This window comes from Dendrobates tinctorius, unplaced genomic scaffold (genome assembly GCF_039654945.1).
Source record: "Dendrobates tinctorius isolate UK_male_01 unplaced genomic scaffold, ASM3965494v1 ptg000060l, whole genome shotgun sequence".
Classification (NCBI taxonomy): Eukaryota; Metazoa; Chordata; class Amphibia; order Anura; family Dendrobatidae; genus Dendrobates; species Dendrobates tinctorius.
This window is the reverse complement of record NW_027361728.1, coordinates 5,505,079-5,522,701: the sequence shown is the minus strand read 5'-3', so window position 1 is coordinate 5,522,701 and position 17,623 is coordinate 5,505,079. Positions and strand designations below refer to the sequence as shown.

Sequence of the window (17,623 nt, the reverse complement as noted above, 5' to 3'; positions counted from 1 at the left end):
TGCAGACTGAGATGTTATGGAGAATTGAGAAAGATGTGTTGTGCTAGGTGACACAAAAGCAGCAGTCATGTCTCCTTCCATAACAGCTGACTGTCTCTCACTCACACTGACTGTGGTGGATAACAGTTGCAATTTCTGTGGCCGGAGACCTGTGTGTGAACATCTGGAATGGTGATGGAGAAGAAAGAAGCAGCAGATGGGATTGAAGGGATGGCCGCGGGTAGGCGAGGCCCACTATCTGCATTTTAGTGCAGTGAGATTCACACACTAAGGCATGCTGATTGCACATGTGTTGGTTCATTCATGTAGTTGTCAAATTATTGCAATTTTTGCTTCTACTGAGTATTTTGTGCAAATTTGACAGATAATGTGTGTTGATTCATACATTGCAGTCTCAAAAAATGCCCAGGCTAGGCAACCCTTGCCACCCCTGCGAACTGCACACTCGTAACTGGTGCTGGCCACAGGTAGAGTTGGAGCTGAGGATGCAGTGCTTGTCGTGGTTGCGTCACTTTGTATCTGTGTGGGAAGCCGCAACATAACCCCCTTATATTCTTCCTCCTCCATCTCCTCTGCAGAGCTACTCAGCTGCATACCTCTGGCTTCACACCAAGTGGGGTCTACAACCTCATCGTTATCATCTCCATTCTCACACTCCTCCTCTTCCTTCCCTGACTTCACAGTACTGTCCGTATGTGATTCTGGTATCTGAGTCTCATGAAGATCACCTCCACCCTTCGATGTTAACATCTGGTGATGAAGGTCTGGCTTCTGCTTGAACTCTACTTCACCCGGCCCCGGATATAACAGGAAAAATTCTGGACATCAACGCAGATGCTTTCCTTCTCTGGATTCTGTGATTCTTCGGAACAGACCTCTGATGCACATGGAATACAATGTGTGAACAGCTCTTCAGAATGGCCCATTTGAGGTTCCCTACAGTCAGTTGGGTGTTAGGATATTTTTGATGGGGGGAAACAAGAGTGATTGGTGTGCCAACTCTGAGGATTGTTCTGTGTGTCATGTTAAGGTAGAGGAAGAGAAGGAGAGGCCATTTGATGCAGCACTTGCCATCCACTTGAGCACATGCTCTTCATGAGCCTCATCTACAAGGCGTACCCCTGTGCGGCTGCCAAAAAAAGATAGTCGAATAGGCTGGACTTTAATAGATGTCAGTGGTCTTTGGATAGGTTTAGATGGTGTTTGTTCACTTGAGCTTTCATTCACATTAACAACTAACAAACACCAAACCTATTCCCCCTTCCACCATGACCTTGATTTTTCCCACTCATGTTGTAAGTAGCATTCCCCTCTAGCACCCCGCTGTTTTCTCTTTGGCTTGTGAAAGCGAACACGAATCCGAATGTGCTACTTTTGTGCCGAATTTGAGATTGACAAACTTTCCGAACATGTTCGCTCATCTCAAGTCCCCACATTTTCTTTAACTATTTAAATAAATAATTTAAAAAAATGCCCCCCCCCAATTTTGTCAACTGGCCTTGCTAAAGCAGACATGGATATTGTCCCTCCCAGCCTAAAAATGGCAGCCCGCAGCCGCCCAGAAAAGGCGCATCTATTAGATGCACAAATTCTGGCGCTTTGCCTGGCACCTACCACTGACCCTGTAGCGGTGTCAAGTGGGGTTCATATTTGTGGACTTGATGTGACCTTTACAAGTATAAAGTATTTTATTTGAAATAAAAACAAAACACACTTCTCCTTTTTTTATTTAAAGATAAGAAAAACAGTTATACTCACCTAACACCCATTCCATTGAATCCCTCATGACCTGAAATAAAAAGAAAATACAAAGCAACAATATCCTTCACCTGTCAATTGTTCTGTCCCTCGCCATAATCCATGTCTTGGGATAAATAGCTTTCAACCTGAATGATGCCAAGATGCGTCCGTCCAGGCTGAGAACCACTCTGACAATGAGATGCTGCAAGCGTGGCATCAGTAACTAGTGTTGGTCTCATCGATGTTACCATGGGTCACTGAGGCTGCATTCCCAGTGGGGCCTATGAATGGAGGTAATCTCCCTCTGGTGAGACCACCGCTACCACAGTGAGAAAAAGTCTCAAGGTGCAGAGGTAAGTTCACCACGAGAATTTCACTGCGGTGAATTTGAACTGTGGTGAACTTGCCTCGGCACCATGAGACTTTTTCTCACTGTGCTAGTGGTGAATTCAGCAGAGGGAAGTCAGTGCAGTAAAGCTTGGCTAGGAACACAACCTCAGTGACCTGTGGTAACCTCGTTGACATCACGGCTAGTCTCTGACGCTGCGCTGGCAGCAGCTCATTAATCAATGTTCTTAGCCTGGACGGTTGCATCTTGGCAACGTCCAGGTTCGAAAACTACTTATCCCTAGTCATGGATTATGGCGTGAGACAGAACAATGGACAGTTGAGGGATATTGTTGTTTTTTTATTTTTGCTTTATTACAGGAGACGAGGGATTCAATGCATTGTGCTATTTGTCAATAAAAAGGAAAAGTGTGTTTTGTTTTTATTTCAAATAATAGACTTTATTCTGGCTGTATCTTTATTTACAATGTAACTATAGGATTAGTAATAGACACATCTCTACATTACTAATTCGTGGGCTTGATATCACCAGACAATGCAAAGGTGAAATCAACTCCATAAATATGAACTCCACTGGCCACCACTACACGGAAAGTGGGAAGAGTCTAGATTTGGCGAATCTAATTGATGTACCATTTTTGGGTGGCTGCAGGCTGATATTTTTGGACCAATGGAAAACTCATGCCATTTTTTAAAATTATTTAAATAATTAAAAAAAACTGTGTGGGGACCCCTCTATTCTTGACAACCAACCTTTCAGAGCTGACAGCTGAAGATTCCATCCCCCAGCTATCAGTTTTTCCTGGTTGGTTATCAAAAATGTAGGGGAACCCATGCCGTGTTTTTATATATATTATTTATTTAGAGCACAGGAGCTGGCTGATGAATACTCCCATCAGTCGCTCCTGCTCTGTTATCAGTGGCAGCAGGCATAGGTTTATGGGATTGGTAGTGTCATCACCCCATGCAAGTGACAGGAGGTAAACTTTATACCTCCAATCACAGCTGCGGGCTCATGCAGTCATTTCACAGCATGGGAACCATGGTTCTCTGACCGGCAGTAATGATTTACCGACGATCAGAACAAAGCAGTGCTTGCTGCGCTGTAATGCACATGACAGCATAGAAAACAGTGGATGTCCAGGCCCCCCATTCAAGTGAACAGAGTCCGGGTTCAGGTCTGGGTATTGTTCTGGTCCCCCAAACCCAAACTTTTTTAACTATTCGGCCGAACCTGCCAGACCCGAACATCCAGGTGACTGCCCATCTCTACTTGTAATTGCTCGGAAAATATATATAAGGGAGAGGAGAGAGAGAACTCCACTGACCATAAGAGCTTACAATCTACTGGGGAAAGAGGACCCACATAACCATAAGAGCTTACACTCTACAAGACAGAGAGGACCCTGCTGATCATAAGAGCTTACACTTTACAGGCGAGAGAAAGAGGATCCTGCTCATCACAAAATCTTACACTCTAAAAGACAGTGAGATTTGCTCAGTAATTCTGGAGTTAAAAAAACGACTCTTGCATACAAGCTGTGCTCTTCTGGAGATTGCTAATCTGGGATGGCTCAGGCATTAACCAGCACTAAACTGTACAGCACTGGAAAGTTATTATATTCCGTAAAATGTAATTAGCTGCAGAGAATTATAGGGAGGCCCATGCGATAACATAAACAATGAGAGACCACTCTCTGATGCTTCAGCAATTTGGGAAATGGTGCCAGGCGAGGTTATTTTGGTAAACCACAAATCGAGTCTCAAGTTTGAATACTTGTGAAAATGCAAATTTTGGGATATTCATCTGAAATCCAATCCTCCGTGGCTCAATCTGCTCATCTCTATTGATAAGTACAGTATATGTGTATAATCTGTGTATGTATGTTGTAATTAATTTTATCAATATACTTTTTATTAGCAATCTTTAAAATTGCACAAGATGGTTTCGTCTCATAACAGTATGAAGGTTACTGTACTTAACAAAAATGGAGGTGAGTGACATAAACACCTGATTTTCAACGTTTAGCTAAAAAAAAAATTAAACTCTTTATTCATGTTAAATGCATATTTTTGTACAATTTTTAAAGAGCACTTTTCAGCAAGATATTATGCCCCAAACTAATTGCATCTTTGTAACAGCTTTAATGCTGAGCAAAGCCTTACCTTTCTTATAGAAATCTGTTTTGCTGTTTTAGAGAAATCCATTGTTGGAATTGTATGCTATTGAGTTATAAGTGCAGTGGACAGACACTGCACTTACAGCTCTCCTACATGTCTTCCTGCCTATTGTCTCTGACAGGTGACTCATGTTTCAGAGCCCTGTCAATCATAGATAGGAGTTTGGCAGAGGATGAGGATTTGGCAATGAAGCAGGAGAGCTGTAAGAGCAATGCCCACCCCACTGCACTTGCAACTCATTGCCATACAATTGCAACTACAGACCATTAGTTTGGGGTATAAAATTCTGATGACAGGTTCTCTTTAAATGTGCAGTACTTTATGAAGGCTAGGGCTGTACTTACCAATTATGCCCAAGGAAAATAGACATGATATATAGACACTGGATCTCTTTATACAGTCATGACCAAAAGTGTTGGCACAATTTCTTGGGATCTTTCCAAAATTGGGGTAACAGCTTTGTTTCAAGCATGTGATGCTTGTTCAATCTCCTCTGTGGCAAGTAACTGGTGTGGGCAGTATGAAAATTACACCTGAAACCAGAAAAAAGGGGAGAAGTTGAATCCTTGCATTCTGGGTGTGTGCGTGCCACACTAAGCATGGAAAGCAGAAAGAAGCAAAGATAGCTGTCTAAGGACTTGAGATCCAAAATTGTTGAAAAATATCAATAATCTCAAGGTTACAATTACATCTCCAGAGATCTGATGTTCCTTTGTCCATGGTGTGTAACATAATCAATATACAACCCAATGCATTGTAAGCAATCTCCCTGGATGTGGATGGCAGAGAATCTTGATAAAAGGTTGCAGCACAGGATGGCCTGGATGAAGGATATCCACTCCCAATCAAGTTCTAATGAAATTCAAGCTGTCCTGTAGGCTCAGATTGCATCAGTGTCAGTGCGAACTATCCATCGACACTTGAATGAAATTAAATGCTATAACAGAAAACCGACAAGGACTCCACTGCTGACACACACATAAAAAACTTTGCCAAAACATTCATGAGTAAGCCAAAATACTTGTGGGAAATATTTTCTCAACAGATGAGACCAAGATAGAGCTTTTTGGTAAAATACATCATTCTACTGTTTGCCAAAAACAGAATGAGACCTAAAAGAAAAGAACACCTTACCTACAGTCAAAAATGGTGTAAGTTCAAAGATGTTTTAAGGTTGTTTTGATGCCTCTGCCACTGAGTGCCATAACTGTGTGCAAGACATCACGAAATCTGAAGATTACCAAAGAATTTTGGGTCGCAATGGAATTTTGGGCAGAGCGCCATTTTAATAATGGCCCTCATCATTCTCCCATGCTCTGCCGATGATCGACATGAGCAGGGGAGAATTATGAGAGTTATGCAGCCAAGTGACTGGAGGTAACCTCTATGACATCACCCCCGGTCACTGATACTGCGTTCCCAGCAGCTCTTTCACCAGTGGTTCTCAACCTGGATAGTCGCATCTTGGCACCGTCCAGGTTAAAAACTATTTTTTTATTTAGACTTGGATTACGGCTTAGGACAGAATGACAGACAGGTATGGTATATTTTTTTTTTATTTTAGTTTTATTACAGGAGAAAGAGGGCTTCCATGGAATAGGCGTTTGGTGAGTATAACTGTGTTTGTTATTTTTAAATAAAAAAGTAAAACTGTGTTTTGTTTTATTTCTAAATATACCTTTATTCTGGCTATGTATTTACCATGTAACTATAGGATTAATAATGGATAGAAGTTTCTCCATTATTAAGCTGTGGGCTTGATGTCACCTGACAATACAAAGGTGACATCAACCACACAAATATGAAACCCACTTGCCAGTGCTACATTACAAATGGGAAGAGTTGGGCAAAGCACCAGAATTATAGCTGTTCCTTTTCTGAGAAGCGACAGGCTGCTATTTTTAGGTTGGGGGGGTCAATGTCCATACCCCTTACCAGCCTGAGAATACCAGACCCCAGCTGTGAGCTTTAGCAAGGCTGGTTGTCAAAAATGGGAGTGACCCCATGCCGTTTTTTTTAAATTATTTATTTAGTTAATTTAAAAAAAAAAAAAACAGCATGAGGACCCCTCTATTCTTGATAACCAACTTTGCTGAAGCTGACAGCTGAGGGTTGCAGCCTCCAGATGTGAGTTTTGCCTGGCTGGTTATAGAGAATACAGGGGAATCCACACCTTTTTTTCATTTATTTATTAATTAATTTATTTATTTATAGCGCAGGCGGCTGATTAATACCGCTCCTGCTGTCACTGTTATTAGCAGCAGCAGGGGTAGGCTGATGGGAGTAATTGTCCCACCAGCCTCCCCCTGCTGTCTCTTTTATCACTTAAGCATAACTTTCATCATTCAGCCCCTGATCATCAGCAGAGCAGGGGAGAATGATAAAAGCCGCATTCAGCACCCGGCGCTGCTGAACAGCACTTACTGTAATACTTTTTCCCTGGTGCTCATCCGTGTGGTAATGATGCGGCACATGCATGCCACACATGTGCCGCATTTATTGCACACACAGACACTGACATCTCCGGTACTGGAAATATCAGTACGTGTGAAAGAGGCCTTGTAGGGAGTTTTTATGTTTGGCTGCTGTCAGACACTTTTTATTGCAAAAAATAGTTTTTGCATCTCCACATTTTGAAAGCTATAATTTTTCCAAATTTTGGCCCACAGAGTCATGGGAGATCTTGTTTTTTGTGGGACGAGTTGACATTATAATTCTTACCATTTTCAGGCACATGACATTTTTTGATTGCTTTCTATTCCGATTTTCTTGGGAGGCAGAATGAACAAAAACCATCAACTAATGAATTTCTTTTGTGGGGAAGCTTATACCATTCTGTGTGTGGTAAAATTGATAAGGCAGTTTTATTCTTCAAGTCAGTACGATTACAGTGATGCCTGTTATGATTGAGTCACCGAGGAGGAAAACAAAACCAAGCTAAGTCACAGAAAACCAGAGAGGTTGGTAACTACGCCATGGATTGCAGACCCCTGATCCTAACCACACAACTAACAGCAGCCGTGGAGCGTACCTATGATGATTCTAGATGCCTTGTCACAGCCAGAGGACTAAATATGCCTAAAGCCAGAAAAGGGGAAATCTGAACTGCCCCAGAGCAGACCCCAAAGGAATAGACAGCCCACACACATGTATTGACAGTGAGACAAGAAGAAAGCACAAACACAGGTAGGAAAATAGGCTGAGCAAACAATGGGGCCCACACTAACTAGAAAGGACAGGAAAGGAAAGATACTGTCTGCAATCACGCCAAAAAACCCTGCAAAAATGTCTAACACTTCTGATAGTAAATAACTCCCGAAGTCACTAGACTTCTCCCACTATATCAGCACTCTGGCATATTCTGAGAACAGGGCAAAAAGAGGCCAATCTAATAAGGGACAAAAAGCAAACTGGCACATACAGTGACATAAGAATGGAAATTCAGCACAGCCCCAGCCAGGGCTGGCTGACCACACAATAAACTGAATAGACCAAATCAATGTGAACATTAGAAGAGAACACTTAGCTTGAGAAGGCAGGAACTGAGCTGGAAACTAAGACCTCAGGATGCAGGAAAAATATCACCAGCATGGGAATAGGGAGTCGGCTGTCTTAAATCCAGTCTGAGACTCCAGATGTCCAATCCTCATCCTCATTATCAGGTGGCAGGTCTCTGTTAATTAGATCAGCTTCATTACCTCCTGCCACCACCAGAGGGAGCCTGGAAAGAAAACTCACAACTCCTCTGTCAGCACAACCAGCTCCCTCACCAGAAACCAGAGGCAGACCAGAAAATGAGTTCACAACAGCACCTCCCCTAAGGAGGGATCACTGAACCCTCATCCACGCCACCAGGCCGATTAGGATGGGCCCGGTGAAAAGCATGAACCAATCTATTGGCATGAATGTCAGAGGCAGAGACCCAAGAATTATCCTCTTGGCATAACCCTTTCATTTGACCAAATACTGGAGTCTCCGTCTAGCCAAACGAGAATCCAATATTTTCTCTACCTCATATTCCACATTGCCTTTAACCAATACAGGGTCAGGAGGTACCGCAATAGGAACTACTGGCTCAACAAACCTCTTCAACAGAGATTTATGAAACACGTTATGGATTTTAAACGTAACTGGAAGAGCCAATCGAAAAGAAACAGGATTAAGAATCTCCAAGATCTTATAAGGTCCAATAAATCTGGGCTTAAATTTTGGAGATGCAACCTTCATAGGAATATTCTTAGATGACAGCCAAACCATACCACCTACTTTAAACCGGGGACCAATGGTCCTATGCCGGTTGGAAAACCGCTGGGCCTTTTCCTGAGAGAGTGACAACTTATCCACCACTTGGTCCCAAATCTGCTGCATTCTCTCTACCACTGTGTCCACACCTAGGCAGGCTGAAGATTCCACTTACCCTGAAGAAAATCAAGGATGAAACAAAAGTTACAGAAAAAGGGCGACATCAATGTGACAGAACTAGCTCTATTGTTTAGCGCAAATTTGGCCAAGGGCAAAAATGAGACCCCGTCATCCTGATCAGCAGACATAATGTCAGGAGCCCCGCACTGCACTTGCTCACTCAGCCAGTGCGGGAGTCCTGAGTACAAAAACAGTGCTCAAAGATACCTGTGGAGCAGGGCAGCAGCAGTGACGATGCGTGCTTCAGAGTATCAGGACCTGAAGCACATGACTGCTGGGGGCGTGGCCTAAGCTCCACAGATCTAGGAGCTGCAGGGAAACTCCTAGAAAGGTAACTACAGGACAATGTTACCAAGGGGCATAGACAGAGACGGAAACCAGATGAAGCCAGGGTCAAAGCACGAGATAGCAATACAATACCAAGATTAGACAGAATGGATAGTCAGGACATAGCAATAGGTCAGAAAACCAGTAGGGCAATAGACGGTACAATAGGGACAAACTGTAACGGAGCAACGATAGCCAAGCCACGAGGTCAGAACCGGAGAAGACAATAGTACAAAAGCGAGAGACGGAGTACAGAGTGAGGGAACAGGCCAGGTCATACATGGGAAGCAAACAAGCAACGCAGAATACACGCACACCAGGGGTCAGACACACCAGAACAACAGTATAGCTGACAGAGAACCCTGGTAAAGAGTGATTATAAATACCCCTCCCAGATCCAGAAAGAGGCCACGAACACTTAACCCTGTGAGTGAAGGGCAAGAACCCTGTTCAAACCATGACATATAAAACATCTCAAATAGGACTCCAAAGTCTGGTTTGTTCTCTCAGTCTGCCCATTGGTCTGAGGATGAAACGCAGAGGAGAAAGATAACTGAATTCCCAGATTGGAACAAAAGGCTTTCCAGAATCTGGAAACAAACTGGACTCCTCTGTCAGACACAATGTTCTCAGGAATCCCATGCAACCGAACCACCTGTTGTAAAAACAAGGGCACCAACTCTGAGGAAGATGGCAACTTTGGGAGTGGTACAAGATGGACCATCTTAGAAAATCTATCACAAATCACCCAGATAACCGTCATACTCTGAGAGACAGGAAGATCAGAAATAAAATCCATTGAGATATGGGTCCATGGCCTCTTGGGCACCGGCAGGGGCATGAACAACCCACTAGAATGAAAACAGGGTTTTGACAGAGAACAAGTCGCACAGGACTGCACAAAATTCCTGACATCACGAGATAAGGCAGGCTACCAAAAAGACCGACTCACCAAATCTCTGGTACCAAAAATACCTGGATGACCAGCCAATGCGGAGCAATGAACTTCAGACATCACTCTCTTCCTCCACTGGTCAGGAACATACAATTTTCCCATAGGACAGTGCTCAGGTTTATCCTCCTGAAATTCCTCCAGGGCGCGTCTCAAATCGGGCAAAATGGCATAAAGAACTACCCCCTCACCTAGGATGGTAGTAGGTTTGGTCACAATAAGAGAATCAGCAAAGAAACTCCTAGAAAGGGCATCTGCCTTAGCATTCTTAGTGCCCGGAAGAAAAGAGACCACAAAATTAAAACGCGTGAAAAGCAAGGCACACCTAGCCTGTCTAGGATTCAAGCGTTTGGCCCACTCCAGATAAATCAAATTCTTGTGGTCGGTGAGGACCACAACTTAATGTCTTGCTCCCTCCAACCAATGTCTCCACTCTTCAAATGCCCATTTCATGGCCAAGAATTCCCGATTCCCCACATCATAGTTACGTTCAGATGGGGAGAACTTTTGAGGAAAGAAGGCACAGGGATTCACTTTAGAAGTCACAGGATCGTTTTGGGGCAAAACCGCTCCTGCACCAATCTCAGAAGCATCTATCTCCACCTGAAATGGAAGTGAGACATCAGGTTGCCGTAAAACTGGAGCAGAATTGAATCTCCGCTTAAGCTCCTGAAATGCCGGGCCCTTCTTGGTCAGGTCAGTCAGTGGTTTGACAATACCAGAAAAATTACCTATAAATGTACAATAGAAATTAGCAAAACCCAAAAACTTCTGGATAGCCATCAAAGAAGTGGGCTGAACCCAATCATAAATGGCCTGTGCCTTGGCCGGGTCCATTTCAATAGTCGACGGAGACAAAATAAATCCCAAAAATGAAATCCTCTGCAAACCAAAGAGGCATTTTGATCCCTTAACAAACAGGGAATTCTCCCTCAAAATTCGGAACACAGTCTGGACATGTTCCACATGAGAATCCCAATCACTGGAAAAGATCAAAATATCATCCAGATAGATGATCGAAAACTTATCCACAAAGTCCCGGAAAATATCATTCATAAAGGATTGGAAGACAGAAGGGGCATTAGTGAGCCCAAAAGGCATCACCAGGTACTCAAAATGTCCCTCCGGAGTATTAAATGCCATCTTCCATTCATCCCCGTGCTTGATGCGAATAAGATTATACGCCCCCCTGAGGTCAAGCTTAGTAAACCAGCAGGCACTTATAACTCTGGAGAATAGATCAGAAATCAGAGGTAACGGATGCTGATATTTAACCATCATCTTGTTAAGGGAACGATAGTCAGTACAAGGTCTTCATGAACCATCTTTCTTGGCCACAAAAAAAAGCACCTAAGGGTGAAGAGGATGGTCTAATATGACCCTTCTCCAGCGACTCCTTAATATAGGATCACATAGCATCATATTCGGGTACTGATAAGTTGAAAAGCCGACCCTGGGAAATTTACACCCAGGCATCAACTCAATTGCACAGTCATAACACCTATGAGGAGGCAAAGACACAGACTTACTCTCACTAAATACATCAGAAAAATCAGCCAAATAATCAGGAATATCATGAGACTGAGGAGAGGTGGAGAAAACAGGAGTGTCCTTAAGAATACACTGACAACCCCAACTCACCACAGACACAGATTTCCAATCCAAAACTGGATTATGAGTTTGCAACCAGGGAAAACCCAGAACAATAGTATCATGCAAATTGTGCAGCACCAAAAATTTACAATTTTCTTGGTAGTCTGGGCCGTCCCGCATTATCACCTGGGTCCAAAACTGAGGTTTATTCTCCGCCAAAAGAGTAGCATCAATACCCCTCAAAGGAATAGGCGTCCGCAGAGGTATAATGGGAAAACCACAATGTTTAGCAAAGTCCAAATCCATCAGATTCAAAGCTGCTCCTGAATCTACAAAAGCCTTAGCGGAAAATGTGGATAAGGAGCAGATCAGAGTAATTGCCAAAAGAAACTTAGGTTGCACACCGCCCACAGCAAATGTGTGTGCAAAACGTTTCTCTCATTTAGGGCAGACAGAAATAGTATGAGAGGCGTCTCCACAGAAAAAAAACACAGCTTATTATGCCTTCTAAACTCCAAAGGTTGCGCCCTAGACAAAACCCTATCACATTGCATAGGTTCAGATGTTTGTTCTAAAGGTGGCAACGTCTCTCGTTTTGTCTTACGTTCACGTAAACGCCGATCAACTTGAATGGCTAATGACATAGAATCATCAAGACCAGAGGGAACAGGAAATCCCACCATAGCATAGTTTACGGTCTCTGATAAACCCTTCCGAAAGAGAGCTGCCAATGCACCATCATTCCATGTAGTAAGGACCGCCCACTTTCGGAAGAATCCTGACCCCTGTTCATTGCCAACAGGGTTTTCTCAGTTTAATCAACAGCATTAGGTTCATCATACAACAACCCCAAGGCTTGAAAAAATGCATCCACATTAGTCAGAATAGGATTTTCAGGTGTCAGAGAAAAAGCCCAATCCTGGGGATTGCCGCGCAGCAAGGAGAAGACAATTTTAACCTGCTGCACAGAGCTCCACAATGAGTTAGGCTTCAAGGCAAGAAATAATTTACAATTATTCTTAAAATTCAAAATTTTAGACTGATGCTCAGAAGACACATCAGGAATAGGGATCTTTGGTTCAACAGCATGTGACTGAGTGAGATACAGTAGGTGGAAATTCCCCGCTCTTAAGCAGTGAGCTGCTCCACACGATCAGACAATTGCTTAATCTCCATTAGAGAAGAAATCCTCCAACAGCCCCAGAGAAAAGAGGAAGAAATACATATAAAAAAAAATTCTGACACTTTTTTTTTTAAACAATTCTTTCCTGCTTTTGAGTACCCTAGATTCTGCAGTATGGCTGGTGATTCTGTTGTGATTGGGTCAGTGAGGAGGAAAACAAAACCAAGCTAAGTCACAGAAAACCAGAGAGGTTGGTAACTACGCGGATTGCAGACCCCTGATCCTAACTACACAACTAACAGCAGCCGTGGAGCATACCTACGATGATTCTAGATGCCTCATCACAGCCGGAGGACTAAATATGCCTAAAGCAAGAAAAGGGGAAATCTAAACTGCCCCAGAGCAGACCCCAAAGCAATAGACAGCCCCCACACATGTATTGGCGGTGAGACAAGAAGAAAGCACAAACACAGGTAGGAAAATAGGCTGAGCAAACGATGGGGCCCACACTAACTAAAAAGGACAGGAAAGGAAAGATACTATCTGCAATCACACCAAAAAACCCTGCAAAAATGTCCAACACTTCTGATAGCAAAAAACCCATGAAGTCACAAGACTTCTCCCACTATATCAGCACTCTGGCATATTATGAGAGCAGAGCAAAAAGAGGCCAATCTAATAAGGGACAAAAAGCAAACTGGCACATACAGTGACATAAGAATGGAAATTCAGCACAGCCCCAGCCAGGGCTGGCTGACCACACAAAAAACTGAATAGACCAAATCAAAACAAATGTGAACATTAGCAGAGAACACTTAGCTTGAGAAGGCAGGAACTGAGCTGGAAACTAAGACCTCAGGATGCAGGAAAAAATCACCAGCATGGGAATAGGGAGTCGGCTGTCTTAAATCCAGTCTGAGACTCCAGATGTCCAATCCTCACCCTCGTTATCAGGTGGCAGGTCTCTGTTAATTAGATCAGCTTCATTACCTCCTGCCACCACCAGAGGGAGCCCGGAAAGAGAGCTCACAACTCCTCTGTCAGCACAACCAGCTCCCTCACCAGAAACCAGAGGCAGGCCAGAAAATGAGTTCACAACAGATACCTCATTTATTTTTTTTTATGTTTTGGCGCTTTGATACAATAAAAACTACTTTATAGGAAAAATAGCTATTTTTGCATCATTTTATTCTGAGAGCTATAACTTTTATTTTTCCACTGATGGAGTTGTATTGCAGCTTGTTTTTTGTGGGACAAGATGACATTTTCAGGGGTACCACATTTATTTATATCCGTCTTTTGATCGTGTGTTATTCCACTTTTGTTTGGTGGTATGATGATAAAATATTGTTTTTTGCCTTTTTTATGATGTTCACTAAAGAGGTTAACTAGTGGGACAATTTTATAGGATGGGTCGTTGCTGACACGGCGATACCAAATATGTGTACTTTTATTGTTTAGATTCTTTTTCATTCAAATATTTATTTAGTGATAACATATATTGTTTTTTATTATTATTTTGTTTAAAAAAATATTTTTACAATTATTTATTTTTTTTTGTCTTTTTTTTAACTTTTTTCTAACTTTTTTACTTTGAGCCTCTATGGGACTATCATTTTTTGCAGGCTGATCACTTCTATAGTCAGCTCTGCACTTACAGAGAGACTTGCTGATCATGCACTGCACATGACCAGCAAGTTTCCTACCTCTGGTTAACCAGATGTCATCATGACAACATCGGGTCTCTATGGCAACGATAGGGACCTCGCTGCGTGCTAGCCCTCTGTCGGCTTCCACAATGATGCAATCATGTTTGATTGCAGCATTTTGGGGTTAAAGTGCCAGGAGCGGTCTCAGACGCTGTCAGAATCAGCTGACACTTGGAGGTGATCGCCCGCTCACCCCCATTTGCAAGGGGGATCTTGGTAATGTAATATTCCGTGCATGGTCATATAGGCCCTGGTCACATGGATGGAATATTATGTCCGATGTCAGAAAGAGGTTAAGGTGAGGGTGCCAACATTTTTCTCTGGCTGGTTTTTGGAGTTTTGTATTAAATGATGGCCAATTAGTGTTTTTTGTCTCTGTTTTTTTGTGTTGTTCGAATACCCACAAAGGAAATAAACATATTTATAATAAAAAAATGTGTAATTGCAACAATTTTCCTGGAGAAATACTTCATTTTCTAGAACAATTTCAAGGTTGCCAACACTTTTGGCCATGACTGTAACTGGTACCAAAGAACCACATCTTTACTTCTGAACATAAAGTGTTTGCCAGCTGAAGGAATGTCCAAAGTGAGAGGAATTCAGACTCAGAAGATAAGACAATAAGAGGTAAAAAGGTTTTGCTAACGTAATTCATTGTGAGACTTCCAATTTAAAGAGGGAAACATAATGCTGAATAATTCATAACACTGCACTCCTATATACTGTGAAATTTAGTAAAGTCTGACAATTTTGCAGCAGACGTAAAGTGCAATCTAGATAATTTATATGTATGGGACTTTTTTGTGCAAAAAAGGCAATTTTGCTTATGAATGGATCTCTTATCCTCTTATTCTATTTAATACCTGTATTATTTAAATAGAATAACGTGTTACAAGGATATATGAGATCTGTTACTCCACACTGCACAAGAAAAGATGTTCCTGCTTTCAAAATTAACTTGATAAACTTAAGGCTACGTTCACACTTATTTTTCATATTTTTTATTTTCTTTTCATGATGCAAATTAAATGCTGTGTTTTACAGTACCAACAAAAACTATGAGATTTCAGAAATCTCATGTGCACACATTGGTTTTTTTTCCTGACTGAATTGGAAAACTGCTGCATTTTTAAAAACTGCAGCATGTCTCTTATTTCAGCATTTTTGCTGAATTTTTATAGCGTTTTTTACCCATAGAAATCAATGAGTAAGTGCAAAAAAACACAGGTATCAGGGCTTGTTGCATTTTTGGTGCAGAAAACTAAGGAACAACAAGCACTAAACTGTAAAAGCGAAGCAAAAAAATGTGTTTTTTTTAAGCATCTTGTTTAGTGCCAAGAAAGCAGGATTGCCTGTAGAATAAACGCAGCAAAAACGCAACATGTGAACTAAGGATAATAAGAATTAAGAATATAAGAATAATAAGAATTTAGGATAATAAGGCTTAAACTGTTTTCAAATAAAGTTATTAAATTCTTTAATTTATGTTTCATTGCCTCGGGATAGTATTTTGCTGTGTGCTAATGGAATTTTCCACTTTTATTTATTTTTTTATACCATAATTGCATTACAGAATAAAAAATGAGCCTTACTTACCCTCTGCTGCTCTTGTGATGCCTCTTTACAATCACATCGACAAATAGTGACCGCTTCTGCCAATCACTGGGCTCAATTGTCTTTTTGTAGTATGAAATCTGAGTCGAGTCATTGGCTACAGAGGTAACATGCTGTAGATGTGGTATCACGAGTCTGTAGCTGTCAGCAAAGACCTAGGCAGCGATGGTGAAGCGGTGCTGGCGCTGCAGACATTAAGGTTCATTTAAATATTGTTTACTAGAGAATGCCAGTGGCATAAAAAATTTAAAGAGATGAAGCTTTTAACAGTGATTAAGCTTTATTAATATAAAACCAGAAAATCTCTTTGTTATTTGTAGCTCAACAATATGCGTTAATATTATATCCTGAAGTGTATGATTTACATATTATTTTGCATAATCGGTGCAATTTATGCAGTGGAAGTAATGATGGTAATTGCATTTTTCTTCAGATATACAAGAAGTAGAATCTCAGGATTTGGTCCCTGGAGATGTCATTGTTTTAACAGGAAGGAAATTCTATTTGCCCTGTGACTCCATATTAATTACAGGAAGCTGCGTTGTTAATGAAGGAATGCTAACAGGTAAAAATGTCTGCATGGTCTGATGCCTTCTTGTTTGCTGTATACTCTACATATAAAACAAAGTACAACGGAATTAAAAATCAAAGCACAAACTTATGGCTCAGCCCTAGCATTAACTATTCTGCATGTTATGTATCAGGCATCAGTTAGTAACAATCACAAACTCTCCAGCAATGAGTTGCTGTTGAGGTTGGAGATAGAGATGAGCAGATAAATTTGAGTGGAATTGAATTCCTCTTGAATTTTACAAAAATTTGCAATTGCCAGAATGCATTTTTTTTATGAATCACTTCCACACAGATCCAGCAAATTGGACTATAAAAGACCATTTCTGAACCATTAAATGGTATATAAATATAAAAAAAAAATCCTTTTACTCAGCTCTCCGGACTTTCCATGTCACTAATCTTGTCCCTGTCATATCTTCAGATCATTTATGTTTGCTCTGATATTTCTTTGTGGGTCGCCCTCCCAGAGCTGTGGGGTACTCTGTACCGGGCCGTTATCATCGGGATGTGTCACAGCAGCAGTGACCCGGTCCGTGGCCCTGAGCGCCCAAGTAATGGAGAGATTTGCATTGGTGTAAATGTAGCTAATTGAATGAATAGTTCATGACGCCACCTGTGGTGTTCGGCAAGTGAGATGTTAAGCCGACGCTGCATGCAGATCCTCTGGGACTGGTGGTGTGTTGCAGCCAAGATGGTGAAGCTCCCCACAGGTGGAGCTGTAGTCCCAGGGCAGTGTAGATGTAGGGGTAGAGGAGAAGCGCAGGTAGTGTAGAAGCTGGTACCCAGATGTAGCGGGACCAGGTGTGTTGGCGCAGGAATGAATGGAGGACACCAGGGCTTGTAGTTCCAAAGCTTTACTCACAGTCTGTAGTACACACAGGTGCCTGCCTCCTTGCTGTGTCCTCCGGGTCAGGGACTCAGTCAACCTCCAGGTCAGATGGAATGCTCCCTTCCAACACTCCGCCAACATGTACCTTTCTGAACGTCTCCTCTATAACACCTTTAAGTGTGAAGTACTCCTACTACTGAGTTACACTGGAG

General features: G+C 42.1%; 1 protein-coding gene across 1 annotated transcript in view; it reads left to right on the top strand.

Moving 5' to 3' along the window:
- LOC141092478 (probable cation-transporting ATPase 13A4) overlaps positions 1–17,623 on the top strand; it is a 349,711-nt gene that overhangs the window by 143,284 nt on the left and 188,804 nt on the right. The window contains exons 8-9 of the mRNA XM_073578646.1: positions 4,010–4,082; positions 16,443–16,574. Coding sequence (XP_073434747.1) covers positions 4,010–4,082; positions 16,443–16,574 — 205 coding nt within the window. The remainder of the gene's footprint in view (positions 1–4,009; positions 4,083–16,442; positions 16,575–17,623) is intronic.